This window comes from Taudactylus pleione, unplaced genomic scaffold (assembly GCF_031769625.1).
Source record: "Taudactylus pleione unplaced genomic scaffold, aTauple2 ptg000372l, whole genome shotgun sequence".
Lineage (NCBI taxonomy): Eukaryota > Metazoa > Chordata > Amphibia > Anura > Myobatrachidae > Taudactylus > Taudactylus pleione.
Genome location: NW_028284773.1, coordinates 632836 through 650631, shown reverse-complemented (window position 1 = coordinate 650631; position 17796 = coordinate 632836). Strand labels below are relative to the sequence as shown.

The 17796-nt window shown below is 40.4% G+C and overlaps 1 protein-coding gene across 1 annotated transcript in view; it reads left to right on the top strand.

Annotated features, from left to right (window-relative positions):
• MUC4 (mucin 4, cell surface associated) overlaps positions 1-16994 on the top strand; it is a 256422-nt gene extending 239428 nt beyond the window's left edge. The window contains exons 50-55 of the mRNA XM_088444695.1: positions 427-600; positions 853-929; positions 1884-1963; positions 3821-3993; positions 5729-5882; positions 16808-16994. Coding sequence (XP_088300821.1) covers positions 427-600; positions 853-929; positions 1884-1963; positions 3821-3993; positions 5729-5882; positions 16808-16994 — 845 coding nt within the window. The remainder of the gene's footprint in view (positions 1-426; positions 601-852; positions 930-1883; positions 1964-3820; positions 3994-5728; positions 5883-16807) is intronic.
• Positions 16995-17796: the final 802 nt, after the last annotated feature.

Here is a 17796-nt window from a genome sequence, read left to right as displayed (position 1 = left end):
AGGAGGACCCGCAAACACACAAATGTAGATGCAGCACCCTCTTCCATTGGTAGTCGCAAACATATGCAGTGTATGTGTAACGAGACATGACAGGCACATATCTAGGCATACTTGTTGTGTAAATAGTAGAAGTAAGTGTCCACCAAATGAAAAACAAAGTTTCTGTTTCATACCTGATTGTTTTTTTTTTTGTCAGAGCCTCTCAAAAAGAAATGATTATAATAAGTTTACAAACTTCCCTGAAAGATGTTCAAAGTTGAATCCATTAATTTGTTCAATATCGATTTGTACATTTTTGTGTGAAACTTATTTAGCCAGATTATATTTGTCATTATATTTATCTTTTAATCTTTTTTACAGCAATTTTACAGTTGACACTTCTGTATCTACAAATACACTGACTACTGCACTCATTTCTGTCTACAGGTGATGGCACATCATGTTCCTGTGCTGAATGTGAGGCAAATTACTGTAGCCATGATAGGACATGCACCAGGATTGGGTCATCTTGCACTCCTAAATGTGACTGTGTCCCGCCGTTCTCTGGTGATAGATGCACAACAACCAGCATCAACATATTCCAGGCTCAATTTAGCCCAGGTGAGTTCAAATGCTGAGGCTGACTGGAGACCTTTGTTTTATAAAATGTATGCTAAAAGTCTTATACACCAGTGTGATCTAAAATAAGAAATGTTTTATTCTCCTGTAATCCTGATGGCAATCCAGTGTTTGTTTGTTTTTGGTAGTTTTTTTGTTTGTTTTACAAAGATGATTTTAATAAATATAGTTAAAAAAATGAAAATGATGTAAATGTTGATATAATGTCTCGTACTATTTATATATTGCCTTTAGATTTGAAAAAGAGGTCTGTAATTATGATAGTAAATTCTACTGAAGGTAACTTTACTTACCAAGAAGCTTATAAAAAGGTATGTATATTATATTATAATACACCATGCTGCTAGGATAACTTGAGGTGTTGATGATTAAAATGAATTTGTATTTGTACTTCTTTTAACTTTCTTATTAAAGTTATGTATCGTCTTACATATTCTCTCAGGGAAGATAATGCTGTCTTCAAATAGACATATTTTATTTCTACTTGTAAAAGACATTGGAGTCTGGAAGACAATGACACCCACTGACCTCAAATTATAATGATCTATCCTTAAATAATACAACTTTTTTTTACTGCTTCCCTCTACATTATGTTGCTTATTTATATAATGGAGTGCAAAATGTCTTATTGTTACAGCACACAACCCCTGTTTACATTTATGTAATAACCAGAGACCCATTACTTCTGTAGTACAAGCTGTATATACATAAGGGGCTACAGTTGATAGTTATATACTGTTGAGTATGTCTTTGCATGATTGAGCCTACTATATATAGCAAGTATTGTCACTCTACCAATGTATGGTAAGATAATTTATTAATGCAATTCTCACTATTTAAAATGAATTGTGTTACAACAACAGCAAAAAATATATTTTCTGCAGGGAAAACAAAACCAAACTGTAAAAAAATTATTATTACATATATTATGCTGTAATTATCTAAACTTTTAAAATAGCATTTTTAAAAAATAAAAATGCTTTTATTTACTTATTTTTATAGTAATGGTCCCGGAAACTCAATTTGTACTGTGCCCCCATGCATGGTCAGTAGAACAGAGTGGGGACTCCAGAGTGATAAGTAACATAATTATTACTTTGAAGAATTTTCCCCTGGGAGATAAGATAATGTTAAATCTGCAATAAAACTATGTTTTACTCTACTGACTAGGGACCATAGTCAAATTGGGAAAACATAATCCCTAAAAATGGCAGTTGTTAATGTATGTTTTACACTGTTAATCTTTTGTTTTTCTTTTTATGCAGATTAAAAGTCTTCTCAATAATGCTCCAATTAATGTAACACATCTCTTTGAGGAAAATGATATTGACATGGAATCCCCCCAGTGAGTGAAATGTCTTTATTATCCCAAAAATTGTTTTTCAACTGTATTTTACTGTATAATGCATAGTTTATGGCTATGTAATATACATAGTGGTCATAGGCACTTTAGGAAGTTGAAATGCAGAGATTGTACTGTTGTATGTAGATTAGCGTAGGTCTAATGACAGGCATCGGGATTTCGATGCCTGTCAATAGTACCCTGCCGGGATTTGACAGTCGGGAAGCCGGCGGTCGGCATTTAGACCGTCGGCATCCTGACTGCATACCGTAGAATCATGTCCTTGGGACTTGTCTGTGTGATATTTCTATCTTACTGCTGTAGAAATATGAAACACTTTCAAAATAGAATATCCCTCATTCCACATTTAGGTTTGGGATGTCATACATTGTTTGCTAAATTAGGTTTAAGAGTTTCCATTTGGAAATATCATCATAAGTCTGTTTCACCTGGAACCTGAAATTCAAAACAAACACGAGTGAATTGACACTGTTTGTCCCAGTTCACAAAGTATAACTGTACCTGCAGCAGACATTTCAAAGTTAAAGCTGTACTCAAAGGTTATACCACTGGAACATTGCATCTTTGTGCAAATGTCAATTCCACAACAAAATTCAATTTGTTTGAATTAATTTAATTAATCTACTACAGAATAAACATATAAAAATTATCATAAAGATAGCATATCCTAAATTGCTAGAACTTTCTCTCAGTGACCACTTGCTGTACTATATTGGCATGATGTTGATTTGTATGTACAGTACATGAGTTTTCATAGTGTAAATTGTGCTAATTCACACTGCTCAAGCTCACAAAGAGAACGGACACATATGCACCAATGCATACTTGCACTTATGTCTATCACTTACCCCTCTTTACAACTGGAAGGGTAAGAAACAGTCTGACATAACATGAGTACAATAAGGGGGGCTACGTTCAATATCCCGACAGTCGAGATGACAGATGCTGAGAATATCGGTGCCGGAGACCCGTCACCTGTCACCTGTCAGAAACCCATCGCCAAAATAATTCCGAAGGTAAGTAGCAGGGTTAGGGGGAGGGTTAGGGTTAGCGGTTAGGCACTGGGGGGAGGGTTTGGGTTAGGCACTAAGGGGGGAAGGTTAGGTTTAGAGTGCAGGGAGGGGGGAGGGTAGGCTTATGCACTAGGGGGAGGATAGGTTTAGGCAATGGGGAGGGATGGTTAGGGGTAGGGAGAGGGGGAGGGTTAAGGGTAGGGAGAGGGGGAGGGCTAGGATTACAACTGACAGGTGTCGGTATCCTAACCCTGTCAGGATGCCGGTGTCAGGAGTCTGACCATCGGAATCCCGAGCGCCGGCATCCTGTACCCATCCCCAGTAAGGACATGTTCAGGCAAATGAATCTTATGCAGACAAACACTGTTATACTGTATATACCTGTTAGGAGGTGTAGCTATTGCATCTGCTACAGGGCTGATACAAACACCCACTGATGATGATGAAGACTTGGCATTTGGGCATATGCTGCCTATGCAGAGCCTAAAGCATTTCAAGATTTGTGCTGACAAACATACTCAATGTGCAGAAATATGCTCTTTTGTGTACATTTTTAAGAGTAGTTTGTGCCCTATGTGAATACGTCTGACAGTCTAATTAAAGTATTAGCTTTATCAAACAAGCATTATTCAGTACTTTAAAACTATAAAACATTTATGTTTGTTGCTTTAATCTTGGACATGATTTTACAACTGGAAAGTTAAAATACATATTGGGACTTTTCCAGATTGAATGAACACTCCAAATATAAATTTATTTTGAATTATTTCAATATTTTTTACTGATCTTTATTTTTTAACCTTTTGTATGATTTTTTTTTTTTCAGTAACAGGAATCATCCTGTTTATTCTGCAAAATTTACTGCTCGTTTTACTTATGTGGCAAACACCACAATAATTACATTTTTGAATGATCAGCTAGTGACATATCTTCAGACACAAACTCCAGGCAAACGTTCAGTGAACCTTATAATTTCTAATGTCACAGAAGGCGAAAAGTGTAAGTAAAAATAAGTACAGTGTATTATTGTAAATTCATTATTAAACTTGAAATAACATTTAAAGTATTAGGCAATCTTGAGAAATGCAGGATAAATGTACAATAAATCAAGAGCATAGTAGCCAATACCAAGGGTAAAAGGCAAACAAAATGAAATTAAATGAAAATTGGGACCTTCTAGGAGAAGCGATATGTCTGCTTCTTTTGTAACATGACTATCCATTCAAAAAACACATATATCCACTACACCTCATAGTAAATTATTCCCAGAAAATTATACCTACTCTACTACTGGCCAATACATATCCTGTAGTGTTCTGTATACTATATCCAACAGCACCAAACACATTACCCCCAGCAGGTCTAGCGATGTCACATCAACTGTAAACAAAGAAAAAGGGCGCGGGTCTCAACAGTGACCAACAAATTAGGTGTACTGCTGCACTCTAAAAGGTATTGTCAACCTATTGATAGAAAATAAAATAGCAAATTTGATGAAGATATAACCCTTCAAAAATGTAGAGAGCGCTGTAAAACTAACAGGAATGATGATTAATAATTAATTTATTTGAAATAAAAATTCATATATTTTGGTATATTACCCAGTAACAAACATGACACATGATGACAAATACATGATTAGACACAGTAGATAATCACACAGATATGATATGGGACTCCAATCAATCAAACTAAAAATTAGCCAAGATTACTAGTATATAAATATATTGCACTTCATATGAAAATCATGAGTCCTTAGATTTCCATTTTATCAGTGGATAGTGGTAGTAGATAGCATTCGATTATATGTTAGTATGCTCCTTGCATCTGATTTAAGGGTAATTCCTTAGAAGCTTTGTTAGTAGGATTAGTAGCTACAAATCAGCGATAAAATATATAGGATAGTCACTTACGTCACCTGGGTAATAGGTAGATGGGAATTCCCTTTTATTATAATAAATGTTCTCCTCAGGTGGATATCCTCTGTAATAAATCCTCTCTTGGTAGAGCACACCTATTGTATATGTATAAATAAATCCAGCCATCAAATAATCAGTAAACCATGTCCTTGCTCCAGTCTTTAAATGAACTCCATCAGGAGTATACGTTATTATAGGTATGGACTGAACCTTTTGTTGGTGTTTCCTGTGTCCTCCAATTGGAAATAGCCTGACATTGGAGTCAGACAGGCAAATATTGACCAATAGATTAGATCCAAAGGTGCTGGATCAGATTGTGCGGTGGGATATCCAAGAGCAGGACTTCGTAATGCGTTTCTCTGCCTCCAATTGGTATCAGCGGCTTCCTCAGACAGTCAGGAAGTATCTCGCTCGATCCAGGGAGCAATTTTGTAAAAATTCACAGTGGTGGATGAAACGCGTTGCTGTCCGCCTGCATACCTGCTATCCTACCCAGGCATTGATGGTTATCTACTCTTGTGACTTATAGTGCTATGATATCTTATTATTACCTAATTAATGTTACATTTTACCTTAAGTTATCATTGATTTATATCTTGAGAGTGTGGCCCTAATTCGTAGTACTCTTCGTTACCTTTCATGTATTCAGTAAATATCCAACCTGCTTCCACAGACAGAAATCCTCAACATTACCTGTTGGGGGTACTTGAGGACCGGACTTGAGAACCAATGGTTTAAAAATTCATATTGTTATTAAAAAGCTAACTTATATATGATTGCTTGTTTGTTGATAATTTGTCAACTTCTTTCCACAGTAACTTTAATTGAGCTGCAGGGTTTTGCAAGTTGTTATTCAGAAAATTACACCTTGAATAATGAAACTTTTGAATGTGTTTCAAATTGCATTCTAACTTCATACTGTAAGAATGATGGTACATGTGAACTTATTGAAGGAGAATTTAGCTGCAAGTAAGTAGTCATTCTCTGATGTTTATTCAAAGTGTATTGTGTGCTGATATGTTGACCTGCTCCTGCTTTCTGGGCCTGATGCAGATATGTACACAAACCCAATGATTCACGTACATCCCTGATGGCAGGGGGATTGCGTTCTGCTCATGTATGGAACAGGTCCTTTACCCCCAAGCTGCAACATGATTGACATGCTGCAGACATTTGGTGCTGGAGATGAGGTGGTGCTGTCTGCGTTTTCATAAAAGGGGGCATGTCAGCAGAGGCCAGTGTCTGCATCTTGCAACACAGATTTATTGGCTTTGCAAGTGACCAGTACACTTAAGCCAGTAAACAAGCAAATGAGTTTAGGCTCACTCAAACGGCCGATGCTGAAAACAACACAGCCGATTAAGTGTCTTTCGTACACAGGCATCTGATCTGAGATGCCAGCGGGAGGCGTTGTTTTTCTTCAGATGCCTCCTGCAGATATTAACATATTTTTGCACAGCAGCTGCGTCCAAAGATGCAGCTGCTGTGTAAAAGCGCAAAACTCTGTATCAGACCCTCTGTATATTATCTTGAGCATTCAATAAGCTGGAATAAGTCATACTACCAAACATTTCACCAGGCCAAATCAAAACAAAATAAGCCCCATCTTTGCACAAACCACTCCCCCACCACATGCACTTTCCAACCAATCACATCTACTTTCTGGTAAACTCCCTGCACTTCAGCATAAGCACCATCCATTTCAAGGTGTACAAATTGGGAATGTCCCACTGAAATGATACATTTGTTAGTTGATATTAATTATTTCACTATCATCAACATAGATTCTCTTTAATATCCTTTCCAACACAAAGGAGGCCAATTAAATATGTATATCACCAGGCAACCACTCCCAGAGCAACATTAACTGTGGCACCACACTCATGTTAATGGCATTTAGACATTTTACTGGACACTTAAACATTTATTAGATAATAAAGAATTCGATCCTAGTCACTGAAATTGGAAAAAAGTGAACTATTGACATGAGTGTATTAGGCAATATAAACATAATAAACACATAAATAAATATTACATAATGTGGTGAAAAATAATTTAATTTGAACATGTGTGAATATAATTGAACTTGAAAATTTTAACTGTTGTCAATCATGTAACATTAACATTAACAGTTACAAGTTGAGTAGCAAACGTAATTTAACACATACATTCAGTTTGTAGTCAATTCATTAAAATCTCTATTGTGTCTGTGTACTGAGAATTTAATATAATGTACATAACATAAAGCTGATCAAGCATTAACTTTAATGTGTGTATCTATGAATAAAATTATGCAATCAACCTGTCTTACCACCATTAGCGCACGCTAACTGAAGTGAAAATAAAGATGACTGTACCAAATGAGGCATATTTATGTTTCATTACTGTCCAATTTGCATTGCACTTATTCAAACATATCCCACAGACATAAAATATATACATAAATTCAGTAGGGGTTATATCTCTTTTTAATCACATCTGCCATAGTTTAAAAAACAAATTGCAAACACCAGTGGGTACGTACCCATAATTAGATTCTTCATATTAAAAAGGAAAGAAAGACTGAACAGGCAAAAGCAATCAACCACAAGAAGCTGAAGGATAGATTATGATACTACTGTAAATAAAGGTCCGCTTATTGTACATTTGGTAGTGATAGATCCCCTTCAGTATTTGTACCTTGACATCATCAGTTACTGTCCAACGTCATTCCCTACTATCCACATGGACATAGAGGGGCAATATATGCCCAAAGCCTTGCACGCTAAGCGAGCCCATGAGGGGACAAATTTCTTCTTATGACAGCCTTTATGGGCATGGGGACCACACTTCTACCCTCACTGCACGTTACTTTCAGGTACCAATACTGAAGGGGATTTATTCACTACCGTTTTTTTTTCTACACTACCTTAACCAACATTTTAAAAAGTTCCTTGGACAAATTTGTAAAACTAGGACTGCCCAAAAGTTTGGATGGGTCAGATGCTGTTCCTCCCTTCCTTCTGTATGACTCTTCTCTTCTGAGCGGCCTGCCGCATGTGCAGTGAAGCTTCGTTTGGGGTCAGAGGAGCTGAGTGCGGGATAGCCTACAATATAGGACAGCAAAACTGATATACAATTTCATCTTATATGTTTTTAATGTTATGTTCCCTCCTTTATTGCAGGATGTTTATAGGATAATTAACTATAAAAAAAACACTAACAGTACTGTGTATAATGATGTGACTCTCCACTAAGGAGAAAAAAAACACATATAAATGTAAAAGCATCTAATTTATGTATATCTGTATATCTTTAACTGTAATAAATACACTATTTAAGTAATAAATATTAAAAAGACAATAAATCTAAGGCACATAGATTTAAACAGACTGTGAGGTCTATTTACTAAGCCTTGGATGGAGATAATGTGAACGGTCCCAACCAATCAGCTCCTAACTGCCATGTCACAGAATGTGTTTGAAAAATGACAGTTAGGAGCTGATTGGTTGGGTCTTTATCTCCATTCACTTTACCTCTATCCAAGGCTTACTAAATAGACCCTTAAATGATGCTGTCTCTGATCACTTGTTAGATCTCAATACACCCGATATATCAAAGTAGTTCCTTATGTGTTATAAATTGATACAACATTACCATGATGCTCCTCAATTAAATGTTGTTTATAGGTACCAAACAGCAGGCTTTTATGTAGCTATTATGTTTTTCTACTTCACACAACCAGTAACCCAGAGAGATCTTAGTAGTAGAGATGAGTGGCTCAGGTTTGGCTCACATCTTCCCACCAAATTCAGATCAAGGCAAAACATCATCTTTGATGTTCATGAAAGATGATGTTTTGTCTCATTCTGAGATCAGAACTTGGTGTCAAGATCCAATCCAATTCCAACCTGCTCATCTCCACCTTACAGATGTGTCCTCATACACCTAAGGGTATATTTACTAAAGTGAGAGTTTTTAGAAGTGGAGATGTTGCCCATAGCAACCAATCAGATTCTACTTAACATTTAACTAGCACCTTCTAGAAGATAATAGCTAGAATCTGATTGGTTGCTATCGGCAACATCTCCACTTCTAAAAACTCTAACTTTAGTAAATTTACCCCCTAGTGTTCTGTGCTATATGGCACAAAATGCTTGAGCCACTGCGAGTTTCATACTTTCATATTTTAGCATCTTTTTCGCACTACAGCCACTTATCAACAAACTTGTGTATTGGGATCCTAGTATTTGCACTTTGCTCTAAATCATGACAGTATAATTTCATGCTAGCTACATAGAGGAATACATGACGTGGTTCAGTCATATCAGTCCCAGGTCTTCAGCCTGTTTCTCAGATTAGCATCTTTTTGCTCAGCTATAGTAAGCAAATCTGCTAGTGCTGTACATGGTTATGTATCTCGTTCTTTTGACGCATTAGCGTATGAAAAAGAGGCAACTTGGGTCAACTGTTGACTGAAAAAGATGCCTGTCATGGCTTAGCCACATTTTTCTTGGTACAACAATTAGCCCCATTTGGTGTGCTAAGTCATAAACTCATGATGAATATTTTTTTTCTCAATATCTTGATATATTTGAGGAAACTGTAGGTGTACAATACACATCTCTATTATAGAGTCACATTATGTGACTGCTAATGACAGGGCTGTTCATTAGTGTTTTTTTCCTAATGTAGCATATAGGAGTGTGTTTTTGTGTTCCTCCTTGTTGCTGTTAGGAGCTGCCACAATGGCTCACAGGTCCAGTTGGTCCTGGTAGTTGCTAAGTGACCGGGGCACAGTATCCCACCAGCTGCAATGGCCAATGGACCTAGCGGTTGCTAGGCAACCGGGACTCTCTATGGCCGCACTGACTATTGGTCCTGTCTGTTACTACAGCTGGGATGCTTTCTTTGTACGGAATCGGTATGTAATGCCGCTGGATCTATTACCGGCGGACCAAATACCGACGCTGAAAGCCCGAAGGATGAAGATCCCGACAGGGGCACGTATGATCCCTAACCCTCCTCTCTCCCCCCCAACCCTCCCTTATTGGTGCCTAACCCTAACCTCCCTCGGGGGTGCCTAACCCCAACCTCCCCCCAGTGGTGCCTAACCCTAACCCCGCTTCCCCTAGCCTAACCTTTACCATCCCAAGGGGGTGCCTAACCCTAATTTCCCCCGGGGGTGCCTAAAACTAACCCTCCCCCCTGCGGTTAACAGCTAGGGAGCCCCAGCTTACCTTGGTTATGAATGCTGAGCATCGGGATTTTGACATCTGGCTAAAGATAGGCGTCAGAATTTAGACGCTTATCTTTAGTCCCTGGTCGAGATTCCAGCATCGGGATACCGACGGCCGGCAGTCCAGATGGTGGTATCTTAACCACATCCCCTTTGTACCTGCAGCTACGCAGCTGCAGTGTGATTAATTGTAAGTGACCTGTCTTTGTATGTGCAGCTATTCAGTTGTAGTGTAATGAATTGCAAGGAACCTGTTTTTGTTCTGGGGCTCTGATTGGCTCCCTGAATAGTTAAAGCACAAACCAACAGTTACTGTACATCAACTCTTGCTTAATATACTAATGAGTATTTAACCACTTTACTGACAATTTATTTTTGTCCAAACCGCACAGAAATTGTCCTGGTTTATTTTGACTTTAATTAAGTTTAAAAGTATTTTTTTTTATATATATTTAAATATTTTAGTTAAAAAAATATACCTAGGAGATCTTTTGCATCCCCCTAACTCTCCCATCAAAAATAGCCCCCTCAGTGTCAAAAGATCCCCAGCAATAACAACCCCCCTCTCCTAGTGATAATAGGTGTATGTGGAAGAGCCCTCAACCCCAGGGACAATGGGTGACCAATTTAGTCATCCACCAATTCCTATGTGTCACTGTATATATGTAAAAAAAAAATTCTAGATATCCTCACCCTCCCAAGACAAAAAAATATTTTGATGTTCTGCATAACCCCCCCTGCCACCCCAGGGCTAAAAGATGCCCCCCCAAATAACCCCCCACCCCCTGTGTCCTACCACCATCCCCCCAACTTAGCAGAGCACAGTGGAGCATGGAGCAGGGAGTCTGATCATCAGTCCCCCCTGCAGCAGCTGATATCTGCACATGCAGAGATCAGCATACCGGTGCTCGAAGGGGAATTATGTTCCCCTCCTCGCACTTTTACTTTTAGCGCATGCGCCCCAGAGCGCCATATGCATTACATTCTGGGGCATGATTCTTGCAGTGATGTCGGCGGTCACAGACTGCCTCATCACATCCGTGGGATTCGGGGAGACAGAGGAGATCCATTTTGCACTTGTGCAGAATGGATCTCCTCTGCTAAAGCCATGGGACTGAGCAGGCTGAAGTGGTCGCATATGATGTGACCTTGCCAGATGAACCACTTCTGGCTCCGGTCGCATTACATATGACCACACCAGTAAAGGGGTTAATAGACAATTTTTTCTATCAATTTTTAAGTGTTAGTAAATAGTGGGTGATGTTGATCAATTTAAAAAATTGATCTTTAGTAAATTTACCCCTAGGCTTATTTATGGCAAAAATATATTTTTAAGAAAGCTTAGGTCCTTCCCATCCCCCCATATTGTTGGGATATTGGTTAACTATCTACTGGTTAGGCTTCACAAAGATCTTTGGCTAGTGTACTGTACATTTGCTAAGTAGATAATTATGGTGGTACTCTTAGCATTGCGGCCTCAGAGCACTCAGGGTCCTCGATTTGATTCCCACCAAATCCCTATTTGTGTGGAGTTTGTATGTTCTCCCTGTCACAAAACATTCTGGTAGGTTTTTTGGCTTCATGCAAAAATGGGCCCTAATATGTACTGTATGTGTTTGTGATGGAATTTAGACTGTAAGCACCATTAGGGCAATACTGATATGAATGACCTAAACCACCAACTGAGCATATTCCAGATGGTAGTCTCACGGTCTGCAAAATATATAAAGTGCTTTGAGTCCTTTTGGGGAGAAAAGTGCTATAGAAATAAATATATTTTTTAAAATTATTATAATAATATTGAAAATTAATGTTAGATAAGTACTCAGAATAAGATTATGATCAGTGTTCTCCTCCACCTCTCCTTATGACTTTGCTCATACTAGAGTAAAGAATTGTCAAGGCCCATCATACATTCTTAATACTTTTCCCATTACTCTTTAAGATATGCCTGCAATCCTCACAGTACAACAAAATTACAAGAGAGAGGTGCTTGTGTAATACAGTAGGGACGTAGACAAAAACACACTCACATTAAGGCTTAAATAAAATCCAGTATGTAAGACACAAATATTGCACAAGTAGTGCCAGCATTCCTACCAGATTGAAGTAAAGAAACAGGCGATTTTGAAAGGTCTTTAAGGCTCTATATTTTACTGCTCCTTCTTGAATACTAAAGTCGCAGTAGTCCGTTTGGGAGTCTCATGCTTTACGCATTTCGACTATACAGTCTTTATCAAAAGTACATGGATGTTATGTGTTCAAATTGACTGTCCTTATACAGTATACCAGAGATGGAAGCTCCCACTATCACATCACTTCCCCTTATTCCGGAACCAACTACAGTGGAAATACTGGAAATGAGTGGAACATAATTTCCTTCTATCTTCTAAATGTTTGCATTCTAGCAAGAAAAAGATAATCACATTGGTATTATCTTCCCATTGATAGGAAACCACTAATGGCGGTGCGTTCAACTGCTAGAAATCCTACTCCTTGCATTCCAATAAAGGGATGTTGTAGTGTCAGCATTACAATTTAAATTTCAGGAAGGATATTAAACAATATTTACCTTTCCGTACATGAATAAAACAAAAGTAAGAACAGATCAAGTTAAAAATCTAGTTAAAAAACACAAGTTCAAAATCAAGATTTAAACCATCACCCCATGAGGATTGCAGGAATACCCTAAAAAGGATTGGGAACAGTAACAACAATCTAAAGAATGTATGATGGGCCCTGAAAATTCTTCATTCTAGTAATGGTAATATCATTTATGGTGCCTAGAGGTGTTGGTCATTTTCCCATTTAAGAGCAACATACTGTATATTTATGGTGAAGATCCACAGAAGTTGTTGGATCCCTACAGACCTGTACTATGTTTATTGATATGTGTTTTTTCCATGTATCATATATTGTGAGAGAATATTAAAGCAAGAAGATTAAGAACCACACAGCATTTTATATCTGCCACTATGGGTAGCCATACATATCTTTTAAGTCTTTGCACTAGGGAGAACTATGAGCCGAGTCTGTAACACTAGGCCCGAGTGGCTTTATTATTCCATTCTCCACTGGGCTCGGGGTGTGACAACTCCTTCCTCATTATTTCTACTTCCATCCTCACCATCATGCTCACTAAACACTGATGCAGAATAATATGAGCAGTTAAAAGATCATTCATTGACCTTTAACTGTTCTCTTCCTCATGTATTATTAGGAGAGTTCTGGTGATAGGTACTGTAGCTGCTAGAAGGTATGAGTGAGCCTAAATAGCACACCAAAGTAGAACATAACAAACATAGGTATGTGTTCATGTACAGGAAGGGAACATGGAGGAATGGGATAAATTATTTACATCTATTTTCTACAGATTGGATGTAGTAATGTTATGGGCTATAGAACATTGTAGTGGTGATAATGTTGGAGGGAACAAAAGAGTTTCCTTGGGGGTCTGTGAACCTTGAGAGCAATACTCTCCACCATCTATGTAAGAGTATCTCATTATTCATAACTATCCTAAGCTGCTATAAAAATCATACAAATACAGTAGTGTACGGGTAGGGACACTGTATCACTACTAGGGGTGTGCACCGGCCACTTTTCGTGTTTTGTGTTTTGGTTTTGGATCTGGATCTTTCTTCGTGTTTTGGATCTGGATTGGTTTTGCCAAAACCACCCTTCTGTGTTTTGGGTTCTGGGTTTTGTGTTTTGGATCTGGATTTTTTCTTAAAAAATAAAAAAAAACACTAAAATCACATAAAATTGGCCTTTTTTTGTTCCTACGCTATTAATAACCCCAATAACATTAATTTCCACTCATTTCCACTCTATTCTGAACACCTCACACCTCACAATATTGTTTTTAGGCCAAAAGGTTGCACCGAGGTAGCTGGATGACTATGCTAAGTGACACAAGTGGGCGGCACAAACATGTGGCCCATCTAGGAGTGGCACTGCAGTGGCAGACAGGAAGCCAATCAGCGTTATGGTGTCCATTTGCATGTAGCACGAACCCGGGAGATCCGTGCTACATGCATCTGTGTGATTGGCACAGAGCAATGACAGGTCCGTGAGACCCGTCTGTGCTGCTGTGGTAAAAAAAAAAAAAAAAACCTGTGTAAAAAAACGAAAAAAATGGCGTGCACCCCCCCAAAAAAAGAGCAACCAGCCCCGGGCATTAGTAACCCAGTGCTGGGTGTGCTTAAATACAGGGGACAAACGACGTAGGGGTCCCCTGTACTTAAGCACGACCAGCACCGGGCTAGTCAGAACCAGCGCTGGTTGCCAAAATACGGGGGACAAACAACGTAGGGGTCCCCCGTATTCTGCGCAACCAGCTCTGGGCTCTGATCCGGTCCTGGTTCTGGAAATACAGGGTAAAAAAATTAGTAGGGTTCCCCTGTATGTTCCAGAACCAGCACTGGACTTTTTCTAGTGGGGGGGCTGATGCCACAGCCAGGGGAGCCCTTTCACCGGGCCCCCCAGCCGCAGCATCAGCCCTGACCGCTAGTCAGCCCAGGCCGGGGATCCCTGGAGAGCTGGGGACCCCCCCAATAAAGGGGTCACCCTCTCCAGGGCACCCCAGGCCCAGGCTGATAGCCCGGGCTATCCCCGCCACCCCTGGTGGCGGTGGGTGGCGGGTTGATTGTGTGGTGTGGTGTAAATAAAGAATATCAAACATTGTCTTTAAGAGTAGAACTGCAAGTCCCAGCTAGCCTGCCCCGCATGCTGGTACTTGGAGAACCACAAGTACCAGCATGCAGGGCATTAAGGGCCCACTAGTACCTGTAGTTCACCTGTAAAAAAAATGTTTAAAAAAACACAGGACACACACACTGTGACAGTATAAGTTTATTAAACATACATACACACACACACATGTACACATACTCACCTATGTAACCTGTAGCATCGGTCCACTTGTCCGGTAAAGTATCCATAGGGGACCTGTGGAAAAAAAACATACTCACCATCTCCTATGCGAGGTTCTGTCCTCTTCGTTCCAAAGTAGGCATCCCCGGACTTGGCAAAAAAAAAAACGAAAACGCGATCCACGATTTTTTTCACAGGTCCCCTATGGATACTTTACCGGACAAGTGGACCGATGCTACAGGTTACATAGGTGAGTATGTGTACATGTGTGTGTGTGTGTATGTTTAATAAACTTATACTGTCACGGTGTGTGTGTCCTGTGTTTTTTTTTAAAAATTTTTTACAGGTGAACTACAGGTACTAGTGGGCCCTTAATGCCCTGCATGCTGGTACTTGTGGTTCTCCAAGTACCAGCATGCGGGGCAGGCTTGCTGGGACTTGCAGTTCTACTTGTAAAGACAATGTTTGATATTCTTTATTTACACCACACAATCAACCCGCCACCCACCGCCACCAGGGGTGGCGGGGATAGCCCCGGGCTATCAGCCTGGGCCTGGGGTGCACTGGAGAGGGTGACCTCTTTATTGGGGGGGTCCCCAGCTCTCCAGGGATCCCCGGCCTGGGCTGACTAGCGGTCAGGGCTGATGCTGCGGCTGGGGGGCCTGGTGAAAGGGCTCCCCTGGCTGTGGCATCAGCCCCCCGCTAGAAAAAGTCCAGTGCTGGTTCTGGAACATACAGGGGAACCCTACTAATTTTTTTCCCTTGTATTTCCAGAACCAGGACCGGATCAGAGCCCAGAGCTGGTTGCGCAGAATACGGGGGACCCCTACGTCGTTTGTCCCCCGTATTTTGGCAACCAGCGCTGGTTCTGACTAGCCCGGTGCTGATTGTGCTTAAGTACAGGGGACCCCTACATCGTTTGTCCCCTGTATTTAAGCACACCCAGCACTGGGTCTCTAATGCCCGGGGCTGGTTGCTCTTTTTTGGGGGGGGGGGGGCACGCCATTTTTTTTTTTTACACAGGTTTTTTTTTTTTTTTACCACAGCTGCACAGACGGGTCTCACGGACCTGTCAGTGCTCTGTATCAATGACACAGATGCAAGTAGCACGGATCTCCTGGTCCGTGCGTGCATCTGTGTCATTGAAATACACAGCAGCACAGACGGGTCTCACTGGCCCATCTGTGCTCTGTGTCACTGTCAATCACACAGATGCATGTAGCACGGATCTCACGAGTCCGTGCTACATGCAAATGAGCACCATAATGCTGATTGGCTGAGAGCCGTGACAGACGGCTCTGTCAGCCAATCAGCACTTTGCCCATTAAAGGCAAAGGCATTTTTTTTTTAAATGGCCGCTCGAGGCAAAACTTCGAGATCCAACAGCAGATCTCGAGGTTTTGCCTCGGGAGAGGGATCCGGGGCAGACAGGGAGATCCGAGCTTGGGCTCGGATCGCCCCGGATCCCCGAAGTTCGGGTGGGTTCGGTTCTCAGGGAACCGAACCCGCTCATCCCTAATCACTACAATTAAAAATAGCATTAGCCTTCTATTAATGTACATTTGACTTCTTCGATGTAAATAGCACATGTTAGTTCACAATGCAGCATATACTGTAGAATTAGCTACTGAAAATGACAAATTTAAACAATGCAAATGATTAATGCAATGTGTATATTTTAGTTCAATAAATTTTAAGCCAAATATATTTTATTTTACTGATTGCTATGTTCTGTATTACAATTACATTATGGGAAACCATTATAATAACCTATACTTTTTCTGCATTTATCCTATCTCAGATGTATGCCCAGTTCTATGTATATCACATCTGGATCTCAGTGTGAGAACCTCACTATCAACCTGAATACTTTCTTTGGGATATTGTTTGGAGCTTTTGCATTCATCCTTTTGCTGCTACTGGGCATCTGGTTGGGAATACGCTACTATCAGAGGAACATGTATACTGATGACAAAACAGATGAGTGAGTGACATTTATATTTTTGTCTCCTCTACATGTTCATTCTATAATGTCTACAATGACAACATGGGTTGCAGCATGTCATGCATAACTAGAAGACAAGAGAAACATAGTTACAGTATGCAAAATGATGCCACATTGCAGTGAGGGGACCCAAAAATTTGTTTGGATATGCCCTGAGGACTGGGGGCTGGATTCAGACACGCTCGCTAGATGCGTACGCTCGCACCCAGCATATGCAAATCTGGCCAACCCACAGCAAGGCAGGCAATCTCACGGCAAGGCATTAGCACGCCCACTATGTCTCGGCGAGCGATCACTTTGTGTATGCAGATGCCCACTAGCCTGTCTTAAGACACCCACTTGTGCACGTCATCTCCAGGAAGTGTATGCAACCATCTGTACATCGATTACCATCGGATGCCATCGCAGCACTTGTGGCAGACCCTACCCTACTGCAAGCACTGTGAGCACTCCAGTGTAAAAACCAGCCAGGTGATGTGTACTATGACTCTGCCTGTTAATTATGCACACCTCTGATACGGCATTAAGACGCTCAGGCATGCCTGCGTTCGCACCTCCACTCCCCCATTTATAATGTTCAGCCCCTGTCACCACCCACAAACGGCTTCTCCTGTCACTCACTCTGCTGGGCTGCTTATGCGCAGCGAGCGATCACTTCCCGATCTCTCGCACTGGTTCACGCACGCGCACTTCCATGCATACGCATGCGCACAATGTGAGAATCGGCCAGCTGTGAGTGAACGCATTCCTAGCGAGCAGGTCTGAATCATGTCCTGGGCGTGGAG